The sequence below is a fragment of the Haliotis asinina genome, chromosome 15 (assembly GCF_037392515.1).
Source record: "Haliotis asinina isolate JCU_RB_2024 chromosome 15, JCU_Hal_asi_v2, whole genome shotgun sequence".
In the NCBI taxonomy this organism is placed as follows: domain Eukaryota; kingdom Metazoa; phylum Mollusca; class Gastropoda; order Lepetellida; family Haliotidae; genus Haliotis; species Haliotis asinina.
In genome coordinates this window covers 295,548-309,641 of record NC_090294.1, presented here as the reverse complement: position 1 = coordinate 309,641, position 14,094 = coordinate 295,548, and the positions used below count along the sequence as shown (strand labels likewise).

At 41.3% G+C, this 14,094-nt stretch overlaps 1 protein-coding gene across 2 annotated transcripts in view; it reads left to right on the top strand.

Annotated features, from left to right (window-relative positions):
- LOC137264869 (U5 small nuclear ribonucleoprotein 200 kDa helicase-like) overlaps positions 1 to 12,200 on the top strand; it is a 98,939-nt gene extending 86,739 nt beyond the window's left edge. For both annotated transcript variants that reach the window (XM_067800213.1, XM_067800214.1), the window contains 12 exons: positions 1,844 to 2,046; positions 2,499 to 2,572; positions 3,193 to 3,269; positions 3,823 to 3,970; positions 4,260 to 4,336; positions 4,733 to 4,820; positions 6,202 to 6,323; positions 6,787 to 6,930; positions 7,455 to 7,631; positions 9,354 to 9,514; positions 10,240 to 10,321; positions 10,748 to 12,200. In XM_067800213.1, coding sequence (XP_067656314.1) covers positions 1,844 to 2,046; positions 2,499 to 2,572; positions 3,193 to 3,269; positions 3,823 to 3,970; positions 4,260 to 4,336; positions 4,733 to 4,820; positions 6,202 to 6,323; positions 6,787 to 6,930; positions 7,455 to 7,631; positions 9,354 to 9,514; positions 10,240 to 10,321; positions 10,748 to 10,993 — 1,599 coding nt within the window. In that variant the 3' untranslated portion in view covers positions 10,994 to 12,200. The remainder of the gene's footprint in view (positions 1 to 1,843; positions 2,047 to 2,498; positions 2,573 to 3,192; positions 3,270 to 3,822; positions 3,971 to 4,259; positions 4,337 to 4,732; positions 4,821 to 6,201; positions 6,324 to 6,786; positions 6,931 to 7,454; positions 7,632 to 9,353; positions 9,515 to 10,239; positions 10,322 to 10,747) is intronic.
- Positions 12,201 to 14,094: the final 1,894 nt, after the last annotated feature.

Here is a 14,094-nt window from a genome sequence, read left to right as displayed (position 1 = left end):
ACTGGTTCAGTAGATCAGCATAGTATCTGCCGTTGATAGTTTGACCTTTTTCAAGATAATCAATGAGCAGAATACCCCTGGAATCCCAAAAGACTGATGCCATCACCTTTACAGCTGAAGGAACAGACTTGGCTTTCTTCGGAGCTGGTGAATCAGGATGCTTCCACTGTTTTGACTGTAGTTTTGTTTCTGGTTGAAAGTGATGTATCCAGGTCTCATCCATGGTTACAAATCGTGCCACAAAATCATCGGAATCTGCTTCAAAACGACGCAAATTGTCAAGGGACGTCTGGAACCTGACACGCTTCTGTTCTGCTGTCAAGAGCTTTGGCACCCATCTTGCAGAAACTTTAGTCATTCCTAATTCGTTGGTGATAATATGCACAACCCTCTCATGAGAGATGCCCACTACACTAGCAATATGTCGAGTAGTCAATCGTCGATCATCCATCAACATATCGAGCACTCACGGGATGTTTTCTGGAGTGGTTGCTGTTGAAGGCCTTCCTGAGCGTGGGTCATCATCAAGGCTTTGTCTGCCACGCTTAAATTCTGCAGCCTACTTCTTTACTGTGGAAAATGAAGGAGCATCATCCCCTTGAGTGGAGACCATGTCAGCATGTATCTGTGTTGGGGACATCCCTTCTTTTGCAAGTACTTGATGACTGCCCTGTATTCAGTTTTGTCCATTTCTGATGATTTCAGAGGGTAGGTGTACCAAAAGAGCTGTAGTTGAGATAAAACTATTAGTACGTTTGTAGTTCTTGTGTCTATGATTCACTAAATGATTGTCCTCATTGGTGGCAAACCTGTCTCTACCTGGTGGGGAAAAACCACTCAGGCTGAGAACTTTTCAGCCAACCCTGAGTTATAATGACCCTGTACTCGTAATGAGATATTTGTACACGAAGAAGGATCACAACTGGTCTTGATAGAAAGCTTGGCATACAGTTGCACTGGACACTAGCAGGATGCTATCTGTTCTAATTATCATCACGTTCCAGTCAACTTCAAAGAAGACAAGCTTGAGTAGATGCGATTCCCCCATCTCACAGATGAAAATTGGAAGAACAGGACCGAATTATTGCCGTTATCATTCCCAAAGTGGGGAAGTACTGGATGTACTTATATGACAATCAACAGAATGCAGCATGGCCTGACCCAGCATGAGTCAGGGTAAGGGAAATATGTAATTTTCTGAATAAAATGAATATTTTTTACTACTTACCCTGACTCATGACATCAAGCCCTGCCACCACCCCTTGCTGGCATACTATATTTACAGTAATTCTGATGCCAGGCTTCTGAGATTCAGAGAAAGTGGCAAGCATGACTGGTCATGCGACTGTATTGGTGGAGGTTGAGCGTATTGTACATCCACTTCATTTAGAAGGGAACATGGAGATTTCCAGTGTTCCACTACCTTCATTTGGAGAGAGGAGATAAGCATACTAAGCATGAGCCTGGATGAGTATAAAATATCAATTTTATTCAGGAAATAACATCTTCTTTTACTTACTTAGGCAGTTTTTCTTTTACTTGTACAAAACTGAGTTAGTAAGTCAGATTTTCAGTAATTTTCAGCAATATTCCATGTAAGTTTGGGTCTTCTACATAATGAACCAACACTCTTTCCACTTGGCTAAATTACGAAACCTTTGGCAAATTTTTGTTGTGCCACTGCTATTGTTTCCAAAGGTGGACTATCTGATGACATAATTTAGGACTTTCTAACCTGTTCCTACTTTCTTAGGTTTCCGAGTTTAAAGCGCATATAATTTAGAATTACTTGTTGATTCCAACATGGATATTTTTGTTACCGGTTATCTTTTCGTGTTGACAGACACTCAAAGAGACACTGACAAATGGAGTTGCATACCTCCATGAGGGTCTCAACGAGATTGAGCGTAAAGTTGTGGAGCAGCTGTTTAACAGTGGGGCAATCCAGGTTGTTGTGGCTTCACGGAGTCTTGCATGGGGCATGAACATGGCTGCCCATCTTACTGTTGTCATGGACACACAGTACTACGATGGAAAGACGCACTCGTGAGTATCAGCATGTTGAAGTACAACTGAAAATCATGGAAATTTAGATGCACGAAAAAGCATACTTGTTTAAATCACACTAGTTAGGATATTTTGTAAAACACTTGGTGTTGGGCTCGTATTTGAAGTATGGGTTTGGGGTCAGATGGCTCTGTTAGGATGGGGTCAGATGGGTTGGTTAAAGTGTGGTGGGATCGGATGGTTACGGCTAGGTCAGATGTGATGGTTAGTATGGGTCAGATGGCTCTGTTAGGGTGGTGTCAGATCGGATGGTTAAGGTGGTGTCAGATGAGTTGTTAGGATGGTGTCAGGTTGGTTAGGATGGGGCCAGATGGGCTGGTTAGGATGGGGTCAGATGGGATGGTTAGGGTGGGGTCAGATGGGTTGGTTAGGGTGGTGTTCCACTAAACAGCTCTTCCATATTTTGCTGATAATCCCTATTTGACCTGCAGGTACGAGGACTACCCCATCACAGATGTGTTGCAGATGGTGGGAAAGGCAAACAGGCCCCTGTCAGACAAGGAAGGTCAGAAATAGTATACTGGCTCATTACTGCTTGCCTCTTCCACACTTTGTTTTGCCAAGGTGCAGGGTTTGGTTCTACATAATACAAAGTTTGAAGCTCAAGTCAAGATATTTCTTGTTAAAATAGGGAAATACATATGTACCTACTGAACCCTGCACAGCAGGGAGGCAGGGTAGTGGGAAGACAGTCATTAAAATCCCTGGGAAAAAAATGGATCTCTACGAGTGGACTTGTTGTGATAGAAACACACTTCCTGTGGCCACCTGACAGATACAGTGAAATATTCAAGTCTGAATTTCCAAAAGAGAAATATTGTTTCAAAATGTAAGTTTTTGTAGATTGTCAGCATTAATACTTTTTGCAGCGAGTCTCCATAACATTCTTCTTTGTGCTATGGCTGAACATCATCATAAACAAATAAGACCATTTTGTGATATGTCAGGGAATGTACTTTAATACTACTTTGCTTTGCACAGAAAGACTTTGACATGGCAGTGTGGCCACACCACATTAAATACAAATGTGGATGGAGTTAGACCCCCATTATTATTGAGGGACTATCTTGTATGCAGAATGCAGATAGTGAAATGATTGAATATGGTGAAATGTCCCTATTGCAGGCAAGGCCCTGATCATGTGTCAGAGTTCAAAGAAGGAGTTCTTCAAGAAGTTCTTGTATGAACCGCTGCCTGTGGAGGTGAGTTTCCCTGCTTAAACTCAGTCTATTCTGTTACTGTGTTCCAATTGAATTTGAGATAATTTGAATTTATTCTGAAGTCTACAATGCAAAATATTATATATTTTCAGGACATTCTTTAAAAATACCTTTCAGTTTTGTTTTTGCATCTTATGAAAGGGAAAAGAAAAAGAAAATGCAGAAGATATTTCCAATTAGACTAGTCTTTGACATGTTTGTTGACAGATCTTGCCACATGTCAGTAAGTTTTAGGTCAGGTCTCTGACTGAGTCTGCTGTACACTGTTGTAGCTGTGTATTTGAAGGTTAGGTGACTGTTTTCTCACTCTGAGAGCGTCATTTGTCTTAGGGACAGCATTAGGTAGTTGTTTCTGTGATTTCCAGGCTTTCCCTGATTGGTCGTTGCTATCCTCTTTGATATTACCAAAGTTATCAAAATTATTTACGTGTGTGAGCTATCCACCCATCAGTTTGAAGCACATCAGTATGAAACGAATGCCTTACAGTCAGGTGTTAGACACTAAATATAGTTAGTTAGCTACCATATGTTTCAGAGTCACTTGGACCACTGCCTTCACGACCACTTCAACGCAGAGATTGTCACAAAGACTGTAGAGAACAAGCAGGACGCTGTGGACTACCTGACATGGACATTCATCTACCGGAGGATGACCCAGAACCCAAACTACTACAACCTCCAGGGTGAGTAGGGACTTCCTTGGCAGAATACTCCTCAGTGTTCCTTTGCTTTTGTCATTCTATCTTAGCTGAAGTTGATGTTAAAAACTTGACTGGTTTCATTTTCTCTTTTGTGTAACCTCTAAACCTTAATCTAAGTACTGTTGGATTGAGAGTTTGCACACATGTAACAATTTAATTTCACCAAGCACACACATGCATCTCAAGCACATGTGGCTTTGAAGTGTGGACAGTGCTTGGTGCTGGGCCTTGAGTTTGTGTAATTTCTTCACTCTGTCTTCTGTGTCCACAGGTGTGTCTCATCGTCACTTGTCAGACCACCTGTCTGAGCTGGTGGAAAACACAATCAACAATCTTGAACACTCCAAGGTAAACCACTCATCTCACTTTCTGAAACATTATGTTTTTGTTACACTGTCTTTATTATGTTGCAGTAATGTGAAAACACTCTTTTTAACCTGGATTGTAAAATTACCAGAACAGAAGATATATCATTTTAACCTGGGATGTGAAATCACCAGGACAGGAGATATATCTTTTTATATGGGATTGTGAAATCACCAGGACAGGAGATATATCTTTTTAACCTGAATTGTGAAATCACCAGGACAGGAGGTATATCTTTTAACCTGGATTGTGAAATCACCAGGACAGGAGATATATCTTTTTAACCTGGATAAGCAGCACATTATTTGGTTACGTGCCAAGTACATATCTAAAGATTTGATGAGGGAATCCCTTTAAATTCTGCTTTTGATATTTCAGTGTATCAGTGTTGAGGATGACATGGATGTGGCACCACTCAATCTTGGCATGATCGCTGCATACTACTACATCAATTACACAACCATTGGTGAGGACATACACATGTGTGATCCGTTTTAAACAGCTTTCCCCTTACCTCACTATCCCATTGTTGCTTGTAGTATTACATCACTGTCCATTGTTGCTAGTAGCATTACATCACTGTCCATTGTTGTTGTAGTATTACGTCACTGTCCATTGTTGTTGTAGTATTACGTCACTGTCCCAATGTTGTTGTAGTATTACATCACTGTCCATTGTTGTTGTATTACGTCACTGTCCCATTGTTGTTGTAGTATTACATCACTGTCCATTGTTGTTGTAGTATTACATCACTGTCCCATTGTTGTTGTAGTATTACGTCACTGTCCCATTGTTGTTGTAGTATTACATAATTGTCCATTGTTGTTGTAGTATTACATCACTGTCCCATTGTTGTTGTAGTATTACGTCACTGTCCCATTGTTGTTGTAGTATTACATCACTGTCCCATTGTTGCTAGTAGCATTACATCACTGTCCATTGTTGTTGTAGTATTACGTCACTGTCCCATTGTTGTTGTAGTATTACGTCACTGTCCCATTGTTGTTGTAGTATTACATCACTGTCCCATTGTTGCTAGTAGCATTACATCACTGTCCATTATTGTTGTAGTATTACGTCACTGTCCCATTGTTGTTGTAGTATTACGTCACTGTCCCATTGTTGTTGTAGTATTACATCACTGTCCCATTGTTGTTGTAGTATTACATCACTGTCCCATTGTTGCTAGTAGTATTACGTCACTGTTCCATTGTTGCTAGTAGCATTACATCACTGTCCATTATTGTTGTAGTATTACGTCACTGTCCCATTGTTGTTGTAGTATTACGTCACTGTCCCATTGTTGTTGTAGTATTACGTCACTGTCCCATTGTTGTTGTAGTATTACGTCACTGTCCCATTGTTGTTGTAGTATTACGTCACTGTCCCATTGTTGCTAGTAGTATTACGTCACTGCTCCATTGTTGCTAGTAGTATTACATCACTGTCCCATTGTTGTTGTAGTATTATGTTACTGTCCCATTGTTGTTGTAGTATTATGTCACTGTCCCATTGTTGCAACAGTATTGCATCACTGTCCATTGTTGTTGTATTGCGTCACTGTCCATTGTTGCAGCAGTATTACATCACTGTCCATTGTTGTTGTATTGCGTCACTGTCCCATTGTTGCAACAGTATTGCATCACTGTCCATTGTTGTTGTATTGCATCACTGTCCATTGTTGCAGCAGTATTTCATCACTGTCCCAGTGTTGTTGTAGTATTATGTCACTGTCCCATTGTTGCAGCAGTATTGCATCACTGTCCCATTGTTGCAGCAGAATTGCGTCACTGTCCCATTGTTCCTATTGAATTTGAACTGAATTATATTCAATATGTTTTTTGCAGAACTATTCAGTATGTCTCTGAACAGCAAGACTAAGATCAAGGGCCTCATTGAGATCATCTCAAATGCTGCAGAAAATGAAAACATTCCCATTCGGCATGGTGAGGATGCCATCCTCAGACAGGCAAGTTTCTACCACTTTGTCCTGATCTTGTTTGATTAAATTTGTATGAGTGAGTGAATTTAGTTTTATGCCACACTCAGAAAAATTCCAGCTATACAGTCTGTAAATAATCTAGACTGGACCAGACAATCCAATGAGAACCAATGACATGTCAGCCATGTCAACGAGCCTGACCACCCAATCCCGTTAATTGCCTCTTATGACAAGCATAGTCACCTTTTGTAGAAAGCATGGGTTGCTGAAAACCTATTTTGCCCCAGATCTTCACAGGTCAAAATTGTGTGGAAAAAACACAAGCTGTCAGCTTAACTAAATAGAACTAATTGAACTCGACACTCACCAAATCATAAAAATAAATGCTGTGAGATTAGCTGTGTTTTGCAATGTGTGTGGGAGTTGTAACTAATAAACATGCAGTACTATGTATGAAACTGTAGTATCTTCACGTTATGTTTCCACACAGCTTGCTCCTCGTCTGCCCAACAAGGCCACCAACCCCAAGTTCAATGACCCCCACGTGAAGACCAACCTGCTGCTTCAGGCTCACCTGTCTCGCATGCAGCTCTCAGCTGAACTACAGTCAGACACAGAGGACATCCTCAGCAAGGTTTGATACGCTGCACATTGCTTCACATTGCTTCACACTGCTTCTATATTGACATTTATTTATATGGTAATACTCTGTGAACAGAGTGAATGGGATGTTTGTGTCAGATGTTTTGAGAAGCTGGAAACATTGTCTTGTGAGTGTCTCCAAACTAGGATCAGAGGAGGAAGGCAGAAAATACACAGTGTGGGGCAGGATGAGAATGCGCTAAAATCTGCTTCAGATGTACATTTCACTTGGTATGCAGAAATACCTAGTCTGAGATATTAAATGAATATTGTGGAATCTACTTCAAATGTAGATTCAAATGTAATGTCATATAAGTATATATAACTTCAAATGGAACTTGATGCATAAATTAGCATTTAATGTCACATGGTACTTAGCATGTGGCATCACTTTTGGCCACGGGTGTAAGTTATTTCTTGTGTTGCTTCAGGGGCTACCATTTGACAAGAAAATGGTAGGATCAAAAAAGGTTAGCTCATTATGTACAGAAGAAATATATGTGTGATTTGTTGTAGGCTGTGCGCTTGATCCAGGCCTGTGTGGATGTATTGAGTAGTAACGGATGGCTGAGTCCTGCACTGGCAGCCATGGAGTTGGCACAGATGGTCACCCAGGCCATGTGGGGCAAGGACTCCTACCTGAAACAATTGCCACACTTCACTCCGGAGATCATTAAGAGATGTCAGGAGAAGGTAAGCTTGGAAGGGAAGACATGGGTTAGTATTAGCTGTTGGCTTGAGACTGGTCACTATTGGAGAATGTGGGTCTGTATGAGCTGAGGGCTGACTACAGGTCACTATTGGAGAATGTGGGTCTGTATGAGCTGAGGGCTGGCTACAGGTCACCACTGGAGTATATGTGTCTGTATGAGCTGAGGGCTGCTTACAGGTCACTATAGGAGAATGTGTGTCTGTATGAGCTGAGGGCTGACTACAGGTCACCATTGGACTATGTGTGTCTGTATGAGCTGAGGGCTGACTACAGGTCACCACTGGAGTAAGTGTGTCTGTATGAGCTGAGGGCTGGCTACAGGTCACCACTGGAGTATGTGTGTCTGTATGAGCTGAGGGCAGGCTACAGGTCACCACTGGAGTATGTGTGTCTGTAAGAGCTGAGGGCTGGCTACAGGTCACCACTGGAGTTTGTGTGTCTGTATGAGCTGAGGACTGGCTACAGGTCACCACTGGAGTATGTGTGTCTGTATGAGCTGAGGGCTGGCTACAGGTCGCCATTGGAATATGTGTGTCTGTATGAGCTGAGGGCTGACTACAGGTCGCCATTGGAGTATGTGTGTCTGTATGAGCTGAGGGCAGGCTACAGGTCACCATTGGAGTATGTGTGTCTGTATGAGCTGAGGGCATACGGACACTGAGGGCTGGCTACAGATCAGCATTGGAGTATGTGTGTCTGTTTGAGCTGAGGGCTGGCTACAGGTCACCACTGGAGTATGTGTGTCTGTTTGAGCTGAGGGCATACGGACACTGAGGGCTGGCTACAGATCAGCATTGGAGTATGTGTGTCTGTATGAGCTGAGGGCTGACTACAGGTCACCACTGGCGTATGTGTGTCTGTGTGGGCTGAGGGCTGACTACAGGTCACTATTGGAGAATGTGGATCTGTATGAGCTGAGGGCTGGCTACAGGTCACTATTGGAGAATGTGGATCTGTATGAGCTGAGAGCAGGCTACAGGTCACCACTGGAGTATGTGTGTCTGTATGAGCTGAGGGCTGGCTACAGGTCACCACTGGAGTATGTGTGTCTGTATGAGCTGAGGGCTGACTACAGGCCACCACTGGAGTATGTGTGTCTGTATGAGTTGAGGGCTGGCTACAGGTCACCAATTGAGTATGTGTGACTGTATGAGCTGAGGGCTGGCTACAGGTCACCACTGGAGTATGTGTGTCTGTTTAAGCTGAGGGCTGGCTACAGGTCACCACTGGAGTATGTGTGTCTGTATGAGCTGAGGGCATACGGACACTGAGGGCAGGCTACAGATCAGCATTGGAGTATGTGTGTCTGTATGAGCTGAGGGCTGACTACAGGTCACCATTTGAGTATGTGTGCCTGTATGGGCTGAGGGCTGACTACAGGTCACCATTGGAGTATGTGTGTCTGTATGAGCTGAGGGCAGGCCACAGGTCACCATTGGAGTATGTGTGTCTGTATGAGCTGAGGGCTGGCTACAGGTCACCATTGGAGTATGTGTGTCTGTATGAGCTGAGGGCTGGCCACAGGTCACCATTGGAGTATGTGTGTCTGTATGAGCTGAGGGCTGGCTACAGGTCACCACTGGAGTATGTGTGTCTGTATGAGCTGAGGGCTGGCTACAGGTCACCACTGGAAAATGTGGGATTGTATGAACTGTATGTTTTCACATGCTGACAGTGAACCTACACTTTGTTTGGTTTTTCAGAATTGTGAAACAATTTTTGATGTGATGGAGATGGAGGATGAAGACCGGAATCAGCTGCTGCAGTTGACAGAGGCAGAAATGGCAGATGTGGCACGGTTCTGTAACCGTTATCCCAACATCGAACTGACTTATGAGGTGCAGGACAAGGACCAGATTCACAGGTGAGAAGGATCCTGCATTTACTCTGTAGTGTTCTCAACCATGAGGACATGGTAGACTGGATGCCAAACTTTGTTGTTTGTTCAGTATGAAGTGAGAGGCCATTCAGGGATCATTACATTGGAAGTCTTTGGTTTGTCTGACTGTTTGCCAAGCTTTCATGATGTGGCTGAAATAAATGTTGAAAGAGGTTTAATGGAAAACCCCATGACACCGAAGTGGAATATTGCTGAGTACAGTGTTAAAAAACATTCAAAACCAAAAAGTTGTGATAGTGGCTTCTCTGAGCAGTGTTACTGTGAATGTATTTGTGACATGTGACAATGTTGTCTGTTTTAGTGGTTCCTCTGTGAATGTGTTTGTGATGTGACAATGTTATCTGGTTTAGTGGTTCCTCTGTGAATGTATTTGTGACATGTGACAATGTTGTCTGAGTGGTTCCTCTATGAATGTATTTGTGACATGTGACAATGTTGTCTGTTTCAGTGGTTCCTCTGTGAATGTATTTGTGACATGTGACAATGTTATCTGTTTCAGTGGTTCCTCTGTGAATGTATTTGTGACAATATTATCTGTTTCAGTGGTTCCTCTGTGAATGTATTTGTGACACATTACAATGGTGTCTGTTTCAGTGGTTCCTCTATGAATGTATTTGTGACAATATTATCTGTTTCAGTGGTTCCTCTGTGAATGTATTTGTGACACATTACAATGGTGTCTGTTTCAGTGGTTCCACTGTGAATGTTGTTGTGACTCTGGAGCGAGAAGATGAAGTGTCAGGGCCTGTCATTGCTCCTTTCTTTCCTCAGGTAAATGTTTACAAGGTGTCTTGTTGACTAACTTGTCTCGTTGATGGGCATATTTGTTTGATAAATTTGTAACAAAATTAGGTATTTTTCTGAATTATGTGTTATTTTATGACTTAAACTATAATAAATAGTACAAATAAAATAGGGAGACACTAACAAGAATATTGCTGAAGAAAGATGTATGGATTCATATGAACAGAACAACAGTGTGGAAGATACATGTTGTCCTAGGTTGCATTCAGTCACTGAATTATCTCAACCAGTCTTTTACAGGCATTTTCCCTCCACTTGTTTATGGGCTGCATGTATGCCAGAGCTTGTTTTAATTACATTAAGTGATTTGATCTAGACAACCTGAGGACAGAGTTGCATTGTTATAAACATTTCATTAAAGATCACTGAAAAGTGTTCATGTTATTGTTTCAGAAACGTGAAGAGGGATGGTGGGTCGTCATTGGTGACCCAAAAAACAACTCCCTCTTATCCATCAAGCGCCTGACTCTGCAACAGAAGGCCAAAGTCAAGCTGGACTTTGTGGCCCCCTCTGTTGGCCACTACAACTATGTGATCTTCTTCATGAGTGATGCCTACATGGGCTGTGACCAGGAGTACAAGTTCAACATTTCTGTTCGGGAGGGAGTCAGTGGCAGTGAGGACAGCGACAGTGATTAGGAAACTATGCTGTCATCAGTGAAGACAGTGGGAGTGGTTAGGAAACTATTCTGACATCAATGAATTCAAAATCATATGGAAATGATTAGTGAAGACTATGAAAGTGGTTAGGAAATTGTGATAAGATTGATCAGGATTATACTGGGAAATGATTATATCGGAGAAAGTGTATTATAAGATGCTAAGCAAATCATTTGGAGATATTGGCAGTGGGATCAACACAAGGATTATCTGTCAAGTTAAATTAAGAATAATAATAATAAAAGAATGTTCAAATACACTGAATCATTATGCCAGTTTTCAGTGAGACGTGCTATGTGTGCAGCTAAAGATTTTGTTCATCACATTGTACATAAGAAACAAATCTTTATTCAGTTTGTCAAGGAGGAATTATTTTCTTTACCAAAAAACAGTAAACATACATGTGTCATATTCATGTTAAGTACATGTGTCATCTTGCTTCATCAGTGTCATGTATGGGATTTGTATAAATATGTATAGAAATGAAACATTTGAATCAACATTGTATTCATATCGTAGAACACATTTCTGGTGTCATTCATTCAGCTAGATTCTGCAAGGGAGGAAATAGTTGTTGGGCCTCCATGTTTCAAGGGTGATGTTATGAGGACATATTGCCTGTCCTGGGTGGATGATGCCTCCATGTTTCAAGCGTGATGTTATGAGGACATATTGCCTGTCCTTGGTGGATGATGCCTCCATGTTTCACGCGTGATGTCATGAGGACATATTGCCTGTCCTTGGTGGATGATGCCTCCATGTTTCACGCGTGATGTCATGAGGACATATTGCCTGTTCTTGGGTGGAGAGTGCCTCTACCAGCCTGAGTAATACTTCCAGTCTCTGTAGATAGGAGCTGAAATGAGAGCTAGTGTAAGGTATCACAGACCTTGGAAACTGAATAGGTGCCCTCAGTGAATGCTGAACAACACAGAAAAAACTTGTGTATGGTTACTTTGAATACATTTTTTATTGCAACCTTATATTTGTTCTAAATTTTCAAACTAGTTCTCATATGTTATGAAACAATAATATGTTGCTTAGAATGTGAAGTTGCATAAGCCAGGTGATCTTTTAAGTAATGCTCTAACACTTGCTGTGTGTTCACTTGGCAACACCTGTAAAATACTTTGTAACTATATCATGGTGGATTTGACAACAAATTAAACAATCTCTAATGAAGTGATTCCAGTGTTATGTTGTTCCTTATGATAATTTCAAGTCACATCCTGGAGACCCTTGAAGATCCGGAGTAGAATAGGTCATCAGAAACCCATTCTTGCTACGAATGGGTACAAGCATGACTATGCTTGTCATAAGAGGCGACTAATGGGATTGGGTAGTCAGACTCGCTGACTTGGTTGACACATGCATATTGCATTATCTGGTCCAGGATTTAGTTATTTACACACCTCTGCCATGTAACTGGAATATTGCTGAATGTGGCATAAAATTAAACTCACAGACTGATCTCCTTAACGGTGATGACCTAGTTGGTAGATTATTGGAATCAGCCATAAGTGACGGGAGGTAACCGAATCATGTAACCAATATTTTCAAAAAGCACCTGCCTTTCATAAAATCTCAGCACAAATGATAAAATGTTTGAGGCCTCAAATTCAAACAGTCTTTGAAGGTATTCTACCGCATTTCTCGACATCCTTTGTTATATAATCCAGTTACTCAAGAAGGGTTCCAAACCATCCTGAAAACTATGGGTGTACACATATATCAACAAGAGTCATCAGAAGATGACATATCCCCCTGGCCCCCACATGTTTGAAAGGACAAATATTCTGAGAGTTACTCATTGTTTTTTTAGACTAAGTTTGAATTGTTTCCATGGAATTCATGAAAATTATAAATGCCATATATCTGTAACCAGCAAAGTCACAATTTCAAGATGTGTCTCATATATCTGCCAAGATCTGTTGAAAGGTATGAAATGGTTTTCGAGTTGTGCTCTGGGAACGAAGCCCACCCCTCAATTTTGAGACTATGTCCGAACGTTTCCATGGAAACAGAGAAAATAATAAATCACAAAAACCTGTAAATACCAAAAGGCACCACTATAGGTTCAGATTGATATATCTACAAAGTTTTGCAGAAAAAATGTTGAACGGTTTTTGAGTTCTGCTCCGGAAACGAAACACACCTCTCATTTTTGAGACTATGTCTGAAACATTTCCATGGAAGCCAAGAAAATAAGAAATCCCAAAAACCTGTACATACCAGAAGGCACGACTATAGGTTCAGACTGATATATCTACAAAGTTTTGCAGAAAAAATGTTGAACGGTTTTTGAGTTCTGCTCCGGAAACGAAGCCCACCCCTCCATTTTGAGACTATGTCCGAACGTTCCCATGGAAACAGAGAAAATAATAAATCACAAAAACCTGTACATAGCAAAAGGCACCACTTCAGCTTCTGATTGATATATCTACCAGGTTTTGCAGAAAAATATTGAACGGTTTTTGAGTTCTGCTTCGGAAACGAAACATACCTCTCACTTTTGAGACTGTCTGAAACGTTTCCATGGAAGCCAAGAAAATAATAAATCACAAAAACCTGTAAATACCAAAGGCACCAAAAGGTTCAGATTGATATATCTACCAAGTTTTGCAGAAAAATATTGAATGGTTTTTGAGTTCTTCTCCGGAAACGAAGCCCACCCCACCATTAGACTAACACCAAAATGTTCCATGGAAAAACAAAAAAAAGGTAAAAATGCCAAAACTCTGTAAATAGCAAAAGGCACAACTATAGGTTGAGATTATTATATCTATCAAGTTTGGTCTAAAAATATTGAACGGTTTCTGAGTTATTCTCCGGAAACAAAATGATCACGGGCGGACGGATGGGGGACGGACGGACAGACGAGGCGTCGACTATATCCCCCCGCATTACATGCCGGGGGGATAATGAGGAGTATTTGGGGAAAGATTTTCACAAGAGACATTCATAATATTATTTTACTTTGGACAAATATGTGGGACAAGCTACCTGAATCCCAGGCTGTTTTCAGAAAGAACTATGCAACTACTGATCACATGTATATTGCAAATGCATTCATTTAAAAA